This window comes from Rattus norvegicus, chromosome 1, assembly GCF_021556685.1.
Source record: "Rattus norvegicus strain SHRSP/BbbUtx chromosome 1, alternate assembly SHRSP_T2T, whole genome shotgun sequence".
NCBI lineage: Eukaryota > Metazoa > Chordata > Mammalia > Rodentia > Muridae > Rattus > Rattus norvegicus.
This window is the reverse complement of record NC_141534.1, coordinates 14,410,680-14,427,529: the sequence shown is the minus strand read 5'-3', so window position 1 is coordinate 14,427,529 and position 16,850 is coordinate 14,410,680. Positions and strand designations below refer to the sequence as shown.

Sequence of the window (16,850 nt, the reverse complement as noted above, 5' to 3'; positions counted from 1 at the left end):
TAGATAGGTGGAGAGATTGCTGCCAGGGTCAGAGAGAGGCCTTTGGCAGTGTGATATGGAATGGAGCAGAGTGGGTGAGAGGCTTTGCTGACTGAGAATTAAGATATCTAGCAGAGGGCTGGAGAGATGGCTCAACCATTAAAGGCTAGGCTCACAACCAAATATATAAGATATCTAGCAGATATCTTGAGGCACTGCGGTGCCAGACCTAGAGCAGGTAAAAGACAGCCTTTTATTTATTTATTTATTTTTTTCCTTTTCTTTTTTTCGGAGCTGGGGACCGAACCCAGGGCCTTGCGCTTGCTAGGCAAGCACTCTACCACTGAGCTAAATCCCCAACCCCTATTTTTTATATTTTTACGACATCCCTTGTAATAGCGGACATGTTTAGACATTCTTTTCTAGGTTTTAGCCTTCTACTTTGCTACTGGTCTAATTTTGATCCATGAATGAGATCTTGTCTTCTCTGTAGACTCAATACTCTGATTTGGGAAATCTGATTCACCAACAAGAAGTCATTGGTTTTGTTTGTTTATTTGTTTGTTTTGTTTTGTTCTTGACTTTCATATAGCACAGTCCAGCTTTCTCGCTGGCTCATGCTCCACCTCTGCCCCTTTGCCTCTCTACCCAGCTGCCCTGGAAAGAGTTGATCAAAGGCTGCCTTTGAGCTACAGTTTAAGTCACAGTTTTCAGAAGATAGGCTTATAAAGAAGGCCGAAAAGAATTCACTGAAGTTCACAGAACTCAGCCATCCCTTTATGGTCATCCCTTTACAGTCATTACTTCGCTTCTTAAAATTTTTAAATTTCCCCCAACACACACACACACACACACACACACACACACACACACACACACACACACACTTCCAGGACATGGCTTTGTTCAAGTCATTACGGAGCCCCTACTGTGTTCCTGACACTGTGCTCATGGTTCCTCGTCTATGACTTGCTATTCACCAGCTCCAGCAACGATCATTATCTACTGAGTCCAGCCGTCTGCTGGAAACTACAGCAGTGCTCCTGACAGGCAGGGGTCCTGTCTGAATGAGCTTTGCATCCTAGAGCAGGAAGGTTCAACTGAAATAAGATGGTGACCTGGGATAATGGCAAACGCAATGGAGGGAACTGATAGGAGGATTTCTGGGAAGATACTTTCATCAGTTAAGATGTTTGCTCTACAAACACGAGTACCTGTGTCCATTGCCCAGAGTCCACGTTAAAATCAAAGCAAAGTTAGTTATAGTGATATAAGCTTAGAAGCTCAATACCAGAGATTGGTGACAGGAAGATCTCAAGAACCTCATGATAATGAAAGCTTGAATTCTCTCTGGTCAGCCTCTAGCCTATCTGGTGAATTCTAAGCCAACCTAGTCTCAAACAAACAAACAAAAATGAAACAAACAAACAAAAAAAAAAAGTAGACAGCCCCTCATGAAAAGACTGCCAAGGTTGTTCTCTGGCCTCCAAGTGGACACACATTCATGCATGCTCCCACACACATTTGTGCCTATACATATATGAACACACACACACACACAAAGAATTGAAATGAGGCTGTGAGACAGAGGCATGGAAGGTTACATGGCTGTCACACAGCATGGTCAGGGGAGGTCTTTCCTCAAGGAGAGACCCTAGAGATGAGAATGAGGAAAGCGAGGAGCCAAATGGTCCGTCTTGGGTGGACATGACAGTGGTCAAAGGAAGAGGCTATGTTTAGTCCCACATTAAAATGTGGTATCTTCTGCTTGCTGGGTGGGGCCACTGGGCTTCTAGGACACCAGCTCTTTGGATAAAGAAAGCTGCTGACCTTACATAGGATTTTAGAGAACCTATTGTCCAGTGATCAAAGGACTGTCTAAAGCATTTAGGAATTGAGTTATACCTGAAGAGGTGCAGTTACCAGAGCTGATGAGTGGCCTGGTTTAGGAGTGGGGTTACTGATGTGAGCAGAACATGGTCACTTCTTTGCTAAGATTTGGATCTTCAAGAAAGTGCTAGCTCCCCAGGTGTGAAGGGTGTGATTGACAGGTGGTCTCCAGCAGTCAACTCCTCTAAGAATCACTTCTGACACTAAGACAAGTGCACATCTTTTTGGGAAGTCTGTAGATCATCATGGGGGGTAAGTCGGGAAATGCTAACAGCCTACTTTTCCTTCTAACTTCCAACCAATAACAAAGTGGTAACACCAGACCTGTTCATTTCTGCCCAATTCGGGACTCCTCCAATAAGTAGTCTTTGCTCTGGAGCACCCTACGGGGCTGGTAGAGAAACTGTTGGACCTGTATTACAGACACTAAGAGAGCTCTCTTCTAAATCTTGTTTCCCCTTATCCTTTCAGAGGTGTAACATCACCACACATTTTTTGTTCTAACTCCGGATCAGCCCCAAACTGGTTTAACTGGAATGAACAGTTCAAGAACATAGGTGGAAAGACAGGATTTGGAGAGGTGGTGGAGACAGTCTCTGCTACCCGAAGCTGTCCGGTTAGTAAACTGACAGAGTAGCATCTTTTTGTGCAGGAAAATGGAATGACAGGTCGATGATTGTTTTATCCACCACAGGAGAGAAAGGGCGGATGACACATAAAAGGTAAGCTAGAGTGGTTGTTGCCAAGTTAGTTTGATGTCATACAGATAAGTCATCAACAAACAAGGGCCCGGTGGTACAAAGTTGCCTATGTCCTCTCTGTAGCTGTGATAAACACCGTGGTCAAAAGCAACCTGGAGAAAAGTTGTGTTCATTTCACCTCACATTTCCACATCACACAGAGGGGAGGAAGGTGAAGCAGAAACCATGGAGGAACACTGCTTAGTCGTTTGCTGCCACTTCTGGATGGTTCAGCTGTCATTCTTGTACAACTCGGTCTCAACTGCCCAGGGTTGGCACTGCTCACAGTGGGCAGGGACTTTCCCTGTCATCTATCGATCAAGAAAACGCCCTGACAGGTGCACTCACAGGTCAACTTGATGAATGCAATTTTCCGATTTAGGATCGCTCTTCCCGGGTGTGTCCAAATTAACAACCAGGACTAGCCATCACGCCCACTGGACTGAAGAGCCTAGGTCTTATCTCCAGCACCTCAAGATGACAAACAACATAAAATCTTGAGGACCCGAGGTCAATTCCAAGAACCATTTTTAAAATGCCAGGTGTCGTGGCTCACGCTTGTAATTCTACTGATGAGGAGGTGAATCAGGCAAGATGGCTGAGGCTTGGTCAGTCAGCTTAGCCTACTTCATGAGTTTCAGGTTAATTCAAATCCCTGTCTCAAAAAGTTAAGGTGTCTATACTTGAGGAACAACGCCTAATATGGTCTTCTGACTTCCGCATGCACATACGCACACACACGTGACTATGTGTACACACAAAAAGGCACAGATGTAAAATAAACTATTACGAGTCCTTAACACATTGCCAAGCAGAAAACTCTGAAGGTCAACAGTGGGCTCCAAAACTCGCTAACTGCCAGGAAATAGCCAACCAGGCCAGGTCTGTGATGCCTAGACACAAATGGGGGAACCCACATCATATCGAGGATAAGCTGGTAGACACTTCCCTAGCTTTAAAAAAAAAAAAAAAAAGCCAGATCTCTAATCCAGGTTGGTCTTGAACTCCTTGCTTCTATTACTTTTCTGTTGCTGTGATTAAAGCACCATCACCAAAAGCAACTTATAGCACCACTAACTAGGGACCAAAGAAGTGTTTGGTAGATCCTGTGGCACTGCAGGTATTCTTGGTAAAGGAAGTTAACAGACCACGCTGAGTGTGTAGAGGTGGTGAGGTCAGATGGGAAGGAGATGGCTCTCCTGGTGAAGTGATTGCCGCCCAAGAGTAAGCACCTGAGTTTAGAGCTCTGGCACCCATGGAAGGAGCCGGGTATGGTACTGTGCACCTGGAATCCCAGGGCAGAGAGACAAGCAGATCCCTGGTGTTCACTGGCCAGATAGCCTTGCTCCATCAAGCCCCACTTTCAACAAGAGACCCTTTCTCAAAAAATAAGGTGGAGAGCAATTGAAGATATTCAACATCAGACCCCTGACCTCCACACCCACGTTCTGTATGTGGGTATTTTCTCTCATCTGGAACAGAACTGCAGTGCAGACTCCTGAGGTCCTAAAACCAAGTTCTAACTATAAGACATGCATGAGAATATCTTCTGGAATACCGTAAGACACTGAAAGAGATGGAAACATGGGACTGTGCGACTGTGCCCCAAGTTGTCACTTAGATCCTATAAGAACCGCCATTTTATAAAGTCGGCAGACCTAGTACACCCATAAGACGCAAATGATGGAATCGCATCAATATAAACATCTACTCATATGTAGGTTGAGGAAAGCATCCACACACTAACAATGGGATTTAGTGCACCATGTACCTTGCAGGGTACCAGCCACCGAGTGTACCAGCCACCGAGGGTACCAGCCACTGAGGGTACTAGCCACCAAGGGTACCTGCTACTGAGGGTACCAGCCACTGAGTGTACCCGCCACCGAGTTGACCCGCTACCGAGTGTACCCACCACCAAGTCAACCTGCCACCGAGTGGACCCGCTACCGAGGGTACCTACTACCGAGTGTAGTGCATCATCTGTTCCTGGAGAGTAGAGACACTGAATTGCTGCTTTTTTAGTTCCCTTGTGAGTCCTCAAATGAACAGTTACTAAACGGTCTGATATGAGCCTCATACATGAAAGGCAAGCCTACCCCATCTTTTTAAAAAATATTTCTTGATCTGCAGCCAGTGGCTTCAGGGATACAGAACTCATGAGTATGGAGGGAAATATGCATATTATAAATAATAAGTTTATTATACAAATATATATTTTATATGATTTAGTGTATATTTATTCATTCTTGTCCCAACATGAAAGGTGACGGATTAAAATTCTTCAGAAATTCTCAGAGGTGGCAAGCCAACCAAAGTGAAGACTGTTTCCGACAGACACACCAAATACTTTTTATTTCTCTCTAATTCTTTGAAAAATGAAGTGGAAGTTTAACCCCGGGGCTTCTCCAGCTCTTGGGTCTGAGAAGGGCTGCCCTGTTTGTTCTCATGAAGCTATGAATATGACCCGGCCCACAAGCAGAAGTGGTTCTCAGACAAGAAACATCGGCAAAGCTGAGTGCACAAACTTCTACCATGAGCCTAGGCTCTTCCTTCCCTGTGTCTTACCTAGATCTGCCAGAAGTTCTCCTATCCCTCCACACACCGGCCCAAACAGATGACTGGCCCATCCATCACCACTCACACTGCAGGAGGGTATCTTTGGAGGTTTTTCCCTATGTCTTTAGAGGTACCAGTCAGGGCCCGAGATGTTGGTCTTCTTTCCCAACTCCCGAGACGTGGCCTAGGTTTTACTTGCTGGTCTCTTCCTATCCAGTGACATACTCAACAATTCTATAGTAGTAGAATGGTACAGTTATTCAAAACCGTGTGTACATGAAAAGTAGAAATTAAACTGTCCAAAGGATCAAAGCGACCAAGGGGAGGTGACGAGAGGAGGAAAGAGGGGCGTGTTCGAGAAAGGATACGTTCAATATAATATGCAATACGCACTTCTACGAAAGCTTAGGAAATGAAATACACAAAGAAGTTTCAAATGCTGGCTTTACAATTGTTTTATTCAAAACAAACTTAAAACCTAATAAATACCTTTTAAATGGGGGATTTAAAATCATTTTATAATTAGTTCTAATGCTGCTTGTCTTACCTTCAAACAAATATCGATATATTATTTCTGATATCCACGCCATACATTCTAATCCTTTTTAGGTATTCAAATGTCAACATGACCTCCCTAAGATTTAGAAGAAATGATCTGTGTGCCCTGCGCAGTTGAAAAATGACACAAGGGATTTAAAAAAAAAAAAAAAAAAAAACCTCCGTGGTCACATGTCAGGGTGTCATTTGTGGCTGTGAGAAGTGCTCTGTTTGCTAAGTCCTTGCCCCAGAGCTGTATCTAAAATGGCTATCAGTGGTTCTGTGGAAGAAGCCTTACAAGGCTTCAGCTTGTGTGGGTTGACTTCCAGATGTCATCACACATGGTTCACAGCAAGTGATAGCAGCTTCAGAAGCCCAGTGTCACCACTGTGAGAAAGAATAAGGTGGAGTGCATTCTATCTGGATACACCCGGTAGTGGGTAAGGATCCCAAGGACATTATAGTAAAATAAATAACATTTGCACACCTTGATCCCCATTCTAAAGCATGACGGGAGGAACCTGGAAGGGAGTCAGCAACAAATACAAAATCACACAAACCAGGCGGTGCAAAAAAAAAAAAAAAAAAAAAACAAAAACTTTTTAATCTAAAAACTCATTTCCCAGGGCTAAGTCATAGCCATGCCCTACAGATTTTCATCAATTTCTCCCACTAACAAGAGTCAGCGGTTTTCTTCAAAGTGAGATAATATAGAGTAGATTTTGGTAAACCTTCTAAATTAAAACACGATGCTGTGAGCAGTTCAGGGGTGAAAAATTGCCGTATTATTTTTCTTTGGTTATGACCAAAGGAGCGAATGTCAAGTGTCACATTTCAAGTGACAAACTGTCACATGTAAGTCTGAACTCTGATTTTTAAAACAAAAACAACTCTTTTTAAAGGAAAAAGCTCCACCCAAAATTCTACAGTGCACGTTTTCTGATTTAATAAGCCTGAAAATATTTTATTTAATTAACCGGGAAACAAATCCGGCAGAATCACCCAGTCCCCTACCCTTCTCTCAGGAGACCTCTCTTGTCTCATTCCTCTAGAACAACTCCAGAAGGGAATTCATTTTTAAAAAAACAAACAAAAAATCCCACCCATGCTTCTGACATCAGGGCTAGAAATGTATGCAACGGGCACAACACACAGCCTTGTCAATTCATTTGTGTAATTTTTACGAGAGGGGGAGGGGGAGGGGAGGAGGGGGAGGGGAGGACAGGGGAGGGAGAGGAGGGGGAGGGGAGAGGAGGAGGATGATGCACTGCAGTGGTGGCAGCAAGGCTTCCCCCGCCCCCTAAAAGTACCTGAACCAATGAGTTGCTTAGCCACTTCCCAGCCCCTTCACGGTTCCCGCTTGTGTCTTGAGCTATAGTAAATGTACACACAGTCATGTTCTATACTTAGAACCAGCCAGCCCACTGCCTGTTAGAAGTAACGGCCTCCGGTCTCTTCTTAGTTGAACTCACACATTCCCCATACCCATAATGCAGTTGAAAGCAGTTACCACCCTGGTCCAGAGGACTCCGTTACTTAGCTACCTGAACTCTGCCCTCTTCTCCTCTTCCTATACACAACCTTAGTGTGTGTATTTGCTAGCGTGAAGTATTCAACATTCACACATAGGCACACACCCAGCATTTTGGGAAAAACAAAACCAAACGAAACCATCTTCCCCAGGAAGCACTTTCAGAAGTTGAAGCTTCTACTTGCTTTTAAGCCACATGGCGAGTGAGTCCTAGGAGACTTGCAAGGCTGAGACCTCCCCAACACTAATGCTGCGTGGGGTCCCCACAAGCCAGGAAAAGGCCACAGAGACTTCCTAGTGTGATGCACGGCTCACCTTCCTGCCTCACTCATGAGAGGCAAGTTTGGATACTAACTCTTCTGTTCAGGACCCCTACACTGCTCCGAGGGACCGTCGTCCTTAGCCCTTCCTATCCCATCCACAGAGGCAGGCTCCTCGCTACACAGCGGGCTGCCCCGGTCCGTCTCCTGTCCCGCCAGTCTGTCCAGAGAGCATCCCCTCGTAGTGTCCAGGGTCCTGCGTACTTTGTTGTCTGCGGGCTCGGCAGGCTCTCCCTCTCCCTCAGAGATGACTGTCATGGGGCTGCTTTGGATGCGGTTCCTCATGCTGTACCTGCTGCTGGCCGCAGAGGGTGGCGTCCTGCTGCGGCTGTACCGAGGGCCGGAAAAGGACAGACTCCGAGGCATCAGTCCTTCATTCTTGGCCCACTCCTCCGGAGCTCTCCTGTTCTTATTGGGAGAGAAGCTGGATGGGCTGTCCGGGACCTCTGGCGAAGGCTCCGACCTAGATCTCTGGAATCGAGGGTCCGTGGACTTGAGCATCTCCGCCGCGGACATGCGAGCGCTGGTGTCCGAGCGACTCCCCTTCTTGAGCAGCAGAGCTTTGAAGTTGTCGCTGCTGGTACTGCTCTTTTTTAGGCTTCGCTGGATGGACCCTACTTGCTTTGGAGAGGCCAGGCTAGGGGCAGCACCTGTGGGTGTCACAGGCGGGGAGGGAGAATGATTTCGAGTGTGATCATCTTCGGAGTCCTTCCGACCAAGGACTTTCCTTTTGGATCTGAAATTAAAAAAAAAAAAATAATGAATTAATTAAAATATAAATTCTTGGCAACACTTGCTGCAATCACCTGTCATCTTTCTGTGACCACTTACTGAACACATACACGCACACACGCACACACACACGCACACACACAGGCACGCACATGCATGCACACACACGCGCGCATACACACACGCATGCACACACACACGCACACACACAGGCACACATACACGCACACATACATACACGCACGCACACACACACGCACACATACACGCACACATACATACACGCACGCACACACACACGCATGCACACACATAGGCACACACGCGCATGCACACACACAGGCACACACACGCACACACGCACGCACACACACATGCACGCACGCGCGCACACGCGAATGCACACGCACACCTGCGCACATACACATACACATGCACACACACTCATGCTTGTCACAACTCTGTCTTGACAGATCTTCTGTCTACGCAACTGCACGTCTATATTGCAACTGCATGTCTATATTGCTAACACTGACTACTAACCAGAGCAACTCTGCTCTCCTCAATCTTTTAGGTATCTTGGCCAAGGACCACAAGCCTGCGGGGGAAATGTTCTGATTGTGCTTAGCCACAAAAAGGCACAGCGATACTGTATGAAATTGAGGGCATAAATTGTAGATGTAGAACTAAAAGAGATGGCAGGTTTAAAAAACAAAACAAAACAAAACTGGTGCTTCTGGGAGGGGGGCAGCTGCCTCTTACAAAATGAACTAAATTTTAACTTCTGAAATCTCTGCATATATATATATATATATCTGTGTGTGTTTCTAAAGATGACATTTAAATAGTTAATAACGGCTTAAAGTCTAATTACCTCAATAAATATACAAATTTCACACCTCAACTGGTGTTCTCTGCTTTCCATCTGGCTTTAAATCTGAAGAGAATTAATTTGCATGATTATAGAACGTGAAAGCTGTCCGTGCTGCGGAATATGAAAGTAAAGTTCTAAAACGACCCGGAATTCAGACGGACTCTGCTCACATCTGCTAACTTGGTATTGATGCCACAGCAGGAACTGGCGTGCATCTGAGCTTTCTCTTTTCAATCCATTTCTAAGGCCATGCGGCCTTTAATTCTCCCATGTGCACAGGGAACAGAATCTGGGTGATTTCTGCATCCGTAAGAGAAGGCACTGTCTCTGTAGCAGAAACCGCATATTCTTTAATGCCTTCCGAAGGTTGCCAAAATAAAATATAGACGAGCCCTTTGGTATATTTTTAGAAAAAAAAGTCTGCAGTAGCGTGGTTCTGCAACAGTTGGGTTTCCTTAAGACAGCGTTTTAGTACACACAGCAACTTGGCAACACACGTCTCTGCGGCTTGTGATTATAAATACAGACTCCTGTATATTTAGAGACTTGGTGCACTCCGTACTAAATGAGAGGGAGGCGTTAAAGTCTCAGACATTTCCTGACAGTTAAATTCCAATTGGTTTCACTTAATTCAGAAAATAATTATTTGTTATGTGTCCAACACAGCTACAGTCAGGAACATTGGTACAGACCTCTACAAATGCCACTTCATTTGCTTGCTTTCAAAAGACGCATTTAAGAAAGAGCCAGGTAGCTAGCTCTCTTTTTCTTTTTTAAAGTTTTATTTATTTATTTATTTATTTATTTATTTATTTATTTATCTATCTATCTATCTATCTATCTAATATGCATAGACTGTAGCTATCTTCAGACACACCAGAAGAGGGCACCAGATCTCATTACAGATGGTTGTGAGCCACCATGTGGTTGCTGGGAATTGAACTCAGCACCTCTGGAAGAGCAGTCAGTGCTCTTAACCACTGAGCCATCTCTCTAACACCACTCTTTTTCTATTTCTAATGAGATCAAAGAAACCAGTGAGCCAATAGTATAGGTTTGGGGTCTTTAAGACCAATACTGCGGCTGACGGGTGAAACGATTCTTTGTGGACTCGGTGTGCTAACTCACATTCTAGCTTGGTTTGCCTCACGTTAGATGGTCCTGTGTCGTACAGAGTTCAGGTAAGAAAGGGCTTTCTTCTACCGCATGCAACAGTCTTTTCACTTAAACTCAGAAACACCGGAATTTGAGAGCTTGCTGACACGGGTTATTTATACAAGGAATCGAATGATCTTATAGGGTGCTTTGTCTCAGAAGAGAAATAAGAGATGGTCCCTCAGGTCAAAACAAAGTCTTCTCGGCAGAGAAATATTCACAAGGCTTATCTGAAAAACTGGCAGTAAGGAAATCTAAGCACCAAGAGGATTGGCTCTTAAAGAACGTATACATATCTGCGTCATCATTTGCTATCATTGTCGGGTGGGGGCACGCTGGGCTGCAGACAGCCAAGCCATGTAATAAGCAAAGCCGAATTACTCAATCAGTTACATCAAAAGTAACCATCAGTAGTTACCAGTAACAAGCAGATCTACTGAAGAAGCAACTTTTTTTAAAGCCAGCAGATGGCGATAGGGGTATACAGTAACAAATATAAATAGTATTCCCTGGGAGGCTTTGGCTTCAGCTCTGCACCCTTACCAGCAAAGCTCTGGGACGTAGAAGTGGTGGGTGGAAAGACTGTTGGAGCCAGAGGTGGTGGACAACTTTAGGGAGAATAGCATTTTTCTGGACATGTCGGGACAGACATATGAATGAACTCACAACCTGTAAAAGACCTGAATAAGTTCAAGCTAGATAAAAAAATTCCAGCGTAAAGGAGAGGAAGTGAGGGCAAAGTCACCCCTTATCAAGAAGCTATTCACAAATGATCGTTATTGGATGGGGAAAAGTCAGTTCCCTTCAAGGGAGCGCTACTGGGTATTTCAAATCACATCCCTGGGCGTTAACTAGGTGAGTTGGCCAAGAGAAATTGGATTCCATGGTTTTTACTGGCTTTTAATTTTTGGGCGATGGGGGTAGAAAGAGAAAGGGGGTAGAGAGAAGGAGAGAGAGAGAGAAAACATAAAATTGGACAGGAGTAGATTTGAGAGGAGTTGGGGGACAAGGAACAAAAAAAAAGAATCAGTCTTGATAAAATATCAAAGACTAAAAAAAAGCACTATGAAATTATGGATTTTCTAAACAGACAAACAAAAAGTAACAAACCAACTAAAGCACTCTTAGGAAGGAAGGTGGCTCTGCATGGCTCGCCTATGTACCCTACGTCCACAGAATGCAGTGTTCCTCACCCCTGACTGGATCCAAATCTTGTAAACATTCAGCCACGTGACTGACACACTAGGTGTCTTGCCAGGCACAGCTGCGTCTCCCAGCAGGCATCACATTCTGTCCTCAACACAGTCCCAGAAATCAACGGAACAAAGCAGGACGGAAATTGGACTTAAGAGGTGATTAAAGTAGAAGAAAGACACTTAAAATCGAGTAATGTTCAATAAGCCATGGCTAGCTGACAGACAAAACCTCAGGAAAGCAGAGGGGCCTGTCTGGAAAGAAGAAATTATAAAGCACATTCAAACATGACAAGAGTTTGACATACCTGTGAATGGCTGCAAACAGGTCTTCCGTTGTCCTGGGTCTGGTAGGGGTCAGCACCTCATCGTTCCCTCCTTCTTTAGAAACGTCTGCCGTGTCTGAAGACCGACCAGCTGTGTTGGGTTCCGGCAACCCAGCTAGAGATAAGAAAGGCAGGCAAACACTAGACGCTGTGACTAGCACTTCAGTCCTTTGCCCAGCTCTGAAATACGCCACTTTGCTGCCATTCCTGACAGTGTGAGAACCGTGGGGAAGCCCTGTGGCTCTGCAGTTTTGAGTTTTTAACAGAAAGAGGTAGAAATGATATGGGGCTATTTCCTGCTACAGACTTTGGACTAAATTGCTCTTAAATTTGGTTAGGAGCATTTCCTTGTAGCCTGCTACTGAATACCCAGCCTGCTTCAGACCTCCCCGCACCTCCAGTCCCACCCCTCTCGCTTTCCCTCTCTTCTCTTGGATCAAGAGTTTTTAAATTTTTCACAAAGCAGCTAGCTTGGGGAATGAGGTGTAAGAAGCCCACACACTGCCGGCTTTTGCTGAAGTACATAGGCTGCTTCTCCTGGTTCCAAAGGTTCAGTAGCCCTAGTTGGCTCATCTCCAGAGGATCGGAGGAGTGCAACAGAAAGCTGCCAGGCTTACCTTCTCCGCCCCGTGGAGACGCGCAGCTCTTCACATTTCTCTCACCATCCACGCGGTTCTCTCCTGCCTCTTCCTGTGCGGGGCCCGGTGATGTACTAGGTTGGACCATGGGGGCATTAGCTTCCACAACGCCAGGGGACAAGGACCCTGCAGTTCCTCTTTCTAGAACCGTACTGCCGGAGGTGGGGGCCGTAGCATGAGAGCCAGCTTGGGATGCTGGGCTGGATTTCTCCTCTTGGCTCTGCCCAGCTTCCCCCTCTGCCCCGGTAGGGCTGGGCACGCCTGAGAAAGCTTCGCTCCCGTTCTCTGTGGGCTCCGCTGTGAAATCTCTCTGCGGAGGTGGTACCACCAGGAACAGTTTGGGCTTCTTGGAGATGGGGGGTGGCTTCCTGCTGGGTGAAGAGTCTGGGAGCAGAGCGGTCCTGAGGCTGGGACCCGGGCCTGGAGCTCCATCGCTGCAGCTCTGAAGGCCGCCACGCTCGACTGCACTGTCATGGTCACCCTGACTCTGGCTCTTGGCAGGCATCGGAAGCGAGCTCGTCACAGAGGCAGCCTGGCTTTCACTCTCCATTTCATTTATGCTATTTCGGGATTTGAGGAAAGCAGATGGCTTTAAGTGATACTGTGGAGCAGTCGGGGTTCGTGGTTCCTGAGCTGATGGTTCAGAAAACAGGACCGTCTCAGCACCTGAGTTCTTCCTCACTGGCCTCAACTGCACCATCTGCAAAGCTTCTGTGGTGATCAGGGGCATCGAGGGTCGGCAGCCCTCCTCCTTGTTGGCAGGCCGCCTGAGGGCCTCCCTAGAGGATTCGGACTGGCTAGAGTTTTTGATAAAGGGCCTGTTTTCTTTCATGAATTTGGGGTCCAGAGGCGGAGCAGGTGGGGGTTCTGATGGGGGCAAGAAAGGTGGAGGTGCTGGCAAGGGAGGTGAGCATCTTGGAAGAGGGGGGCTAAAAGCTGTGGGGGAAGGAGAAAGGCACCTGTCAGTGGGGGAGCAGAAGGGAACAAGGGCTTCTGGTGGTGGAGGGGGGAACACAGGAGAGGGCGGTAAGGGAGAGCCCTCGGAGCAATCTGCTAGAGGAGGAGGAGGTGGAAGGAAGGGGGACTTGTTTGCCAGACTCGGAGAAGGCAGCGCGGGAAGAGGAGGAGGGGGAGGAGCAAGGGCCGAGGCCAGGGCTGAATCCAGTTTCTTCACGGTCCCACTTCCTTCCGTAGAGGTATTAGAGGAGAGGGAAGTGGACGATGAGGAGATGGACACTGAAGAGATCAGAGACGATTTTCTTTCTGGTACCTTGGGCTTGGCCTTCCCCTTCCCATTTGCTGGTGACATCGATTTTAAAAACACAGGCACGGGGGTGAGTGCTGTGGGTGTATTCGACTGGCTAGAATACCCACTGGATGGAGAGGTGACTCTCTGTGACTTCTCGGGTGAGGTGATCTTTGGTTTCACGGAGCAGCCCGGCACTTGGGGCACTGGGGCTCTCGACCCCTCCTGGATGTGGCGCACTGGCCCATTTCCAGTGGCTGCCTCACTACTGGCTGGGCAGCCCCCTGTGGGGTTCCCTGGATCTCCCTGCAAAGTTGTGTAGTCAATGTAGTAGCCCCAGGGGTCTGCGTATTCCGACTTGACACTGCTTGTGTCGCTCTGAGATGGAGTGAGCCCGCACAGAGAATACACGTTGGGAGTGGTGGTGGAGGTCAAGCTACTACCCTCGCTAACAATGCTCTGGCTTCTGGACCTGGGGAGCCAGGGTTCCTCACAGTCACTGCAGGGGCTCTGGGAAGGGGAACCGCTGCCTTGGCCAGGGAGGCTTAGCTGCAGAGAATGCTGGAGTGAGGCGATCAGGCTCTCGTTGAGCACCTGCCCATTTGTCTGGTTGTTCTTCTTGGGAATCCTTCGCAGAGAATCTGTCCGGGATGGTGGCGGTGGTGGTTTTTTTGCTTTCTTCAGAGAGATGTTTCTTGAGAGGATTCTATCCTGCTGAGTGGCCTGATCCCCTTGGCTTCTCTGAGCCCTTCCGTCAAAAACATTGACCGTGCTGTGCCTGGGGTTTCCAAAGCCATCACTGATACCGTACGCGCTCCCAGCCTCGTGTCTAGAATCACCCTGGGCGGTCATATAGTAACCATCGTGGTCCTCTGAATACAGGGACCTGGCATCCTCCTTGAGGGATGCTTGGTCCAAGCTGCAGCTGCTCATGTTACTTGTGGGGGTAGAGCAACCGGGAGTCGCAAGGTGCGGCTTCAGTGGGGAAGCCCGCCCATTGCTGGAGGCTTTGTATTCCCAGGACTCAGAACTGCCACATCCCCTGTCCCCTGAAGAACTGCACTCGCTCTTGCCATCCACATCCGGAGGGTGGGCAGGAAAGGCCAGGTTGCTTCTACAGTGATAAAGTATGGCTTGGGACCCGTTCTCCCTATTGATAGCTGGGGCATTGAGAGAGACCTCTGAGTCACGGAGGGATAACAGTGCGGTGGCACCGGGGGCGGCGGAGGCTAAAGCCTGTGAGTGAATGATATGACCCTCGTTCCAGTGATGTCGTGGGGACTGGCGCTCATCTCTCGCAGAGCACCTGGGTGTGGGATGGTCTCTGGGTTTTATCTTTGAGTATGAGGATGAGCCGGGGACTCTACTGTCCAGCTGTCCTGCACTCTGAGCGGTGTGGATGACAATAACCTCCGAAGAGGACAGCAGTGTGGCGTTTGGGATGACGCTGGTAGAGTAGGCCGCGTGCGGTGAAACCACACACGCTGGGCTCTCCAAGAGCCTCAGCTGCTGGGATTTGGGCCTCGAAAGCATCCCGGTACTCGAGGCACCCCCTAAATGTGCAAAGTTTTCAGGCCCCTGGGAGCTACCCCCTCGGTAGGGAAAAGTATCATCCGTATCTTCAGCAGAGCCCAGGGCACCCATCCTTGCCTCCAGGGAATACGTGCTGGCCCTTGCGCCAGCGCGTGGAAGGCTGTGGAAACCAGTATCGTTATTGAGGCGAGATGGGAACACGATACCAGCCGAGTCGCTCAGCACAGACATGTTGCCAGAGGAACCCGAGAGGTGGCTCATCTGGGCAGCAATGCCCAGCCCCTTGTGAGCCCTGATCCTTCTCACTGACGGTGGGATGACTTTCACTTCTTCTGTCTGACAGCCAGAGTCCCTGGTTTCCAAGCATTGCCCCGTGGACCGATAGCTATCAAGCCTTCCTAATGTAGAGTAGTGGTCTGGGGAGTATAGAGAATGGGTGCTACCATCATCCTCTTGGCCCGTGGCTGACGCTGCAGGAGAAAGCAGAAAGAGGCCTGTTATCTGAAAATAAAAACCCGTGGGTTAGCATCACCTGTACCCTCAGCGCCCCCTGACTCTGTTGTAATAAAACAAAACAGGAGACACCATCGGCAACAAAACCCTACAACTCTTCTCTATTCCATTCAGTCCCCGGATGAGATCGACTATTCCGGGTTTTCTCTTAAAACCTCAGCCCTCGATTTCATGCTCTTTTCTCCTTAGTTTGCACTGTAAATCCCACAACGCGAATAACACACATGGAATTCCCGGGTGTCCCCTTTGAGACTATGGTTACTGGGTGCTGTGGAAGAAATAAGTAATTCTTGCAGTGTGTGGAAGCGACAGCTATGGTCTCGATCCTGGGAAGGAAGAGGCAGACAATCTAGAGTGGTAGGACTGTGCGAGCCATGTATGCACTGACAACCACGGCTCTACAAAAACAGGACCCAGGGTCAGTAAAGTGCTTATTGCACAAGTCTGAGGATCTGACTTCAATCCCTAAAAGCGCACAAAACAACCCAGGATGGTGGGTGGGCTTGGCATAGCAACCTTGGCTGGGGAAGGGAAGACAGGTGATCTGAGGGGCTCATTGGGCAACCACTCTAGCTATCCTTCTTGGTAAATTCCAGACCAATGACACACGTGTCGATAACCAAGGTGGATGGATCCTGTAGCCTCCATCTTCACACTACATCTCCACACAATCCCCCCATCACACATACACACATCACAGACCCGCACACATGCATAAGCACACGCACACACCACACCACCACCACCACCAACAACAACAACACCCAAATAACTACCTATTTAGTAAAGACTTCAGTGGCCTTTCCCCCACCAAAGTACTGCATCCAGCAGGCATAGATAATAGGGCCACAGAGATACCACTCCAATGATGATGGTCTGAGACCAGTGTTAATTACATGGATGCTTTGTGTCAGAAGGAAGTCCTAAGAACATGAAAATTGATTTATGAGCCCATCTGTGCTTCAGGCATTTCATTATCCAACTTAAGCCACTCTCATCTGTCTGTTGGTGACATTCAAAATTCAACAGCAATCTACTGTGCTCTGGTGGGGGGAGGGGGAGGGGAGAGCTGAAGGAACCGAGC

At 47.7% G+C, this 16,850-nt stretch overlaps 1 protein-coding gene across 10 annotated transcripts in view; it reads right to left on the bottom strand.

The window, feature by feature from the left end:
• Nucleotides 1–5,605: 5,605 nt before the first annotated feature.
• Nucleotides 5,606–16,850, bottom strand: part of Nhsl1 (NHS-like 1) — a 235,601-nt gene continuing 224,356 nt past the window's right edge. For all 10 annotated transcript variants that reach the window (XM_087556596.1, XM_087556587.1, XM_087556554.1 and 7 more), the window contains 3 exon segments: nucleotides 12,454–15,723; nucleotides 11,819–11,951; nucleotides 5,606–8,292 (listed from right to left, as the gene is read on the bottom strand). In XM_087556596.1, the coding sequence (XP_087412722.1) occupies nucleotides 7,587–8,292; nucleotides 11,819–11,951; nucleotides 12,454–15,514 (3,900 nt within the window). In that variant the 5' untranslated portion in view covers nucleotides 15,515–15,723 and the 3' untranslated portion in view covers nucleotides 5,606–7,586.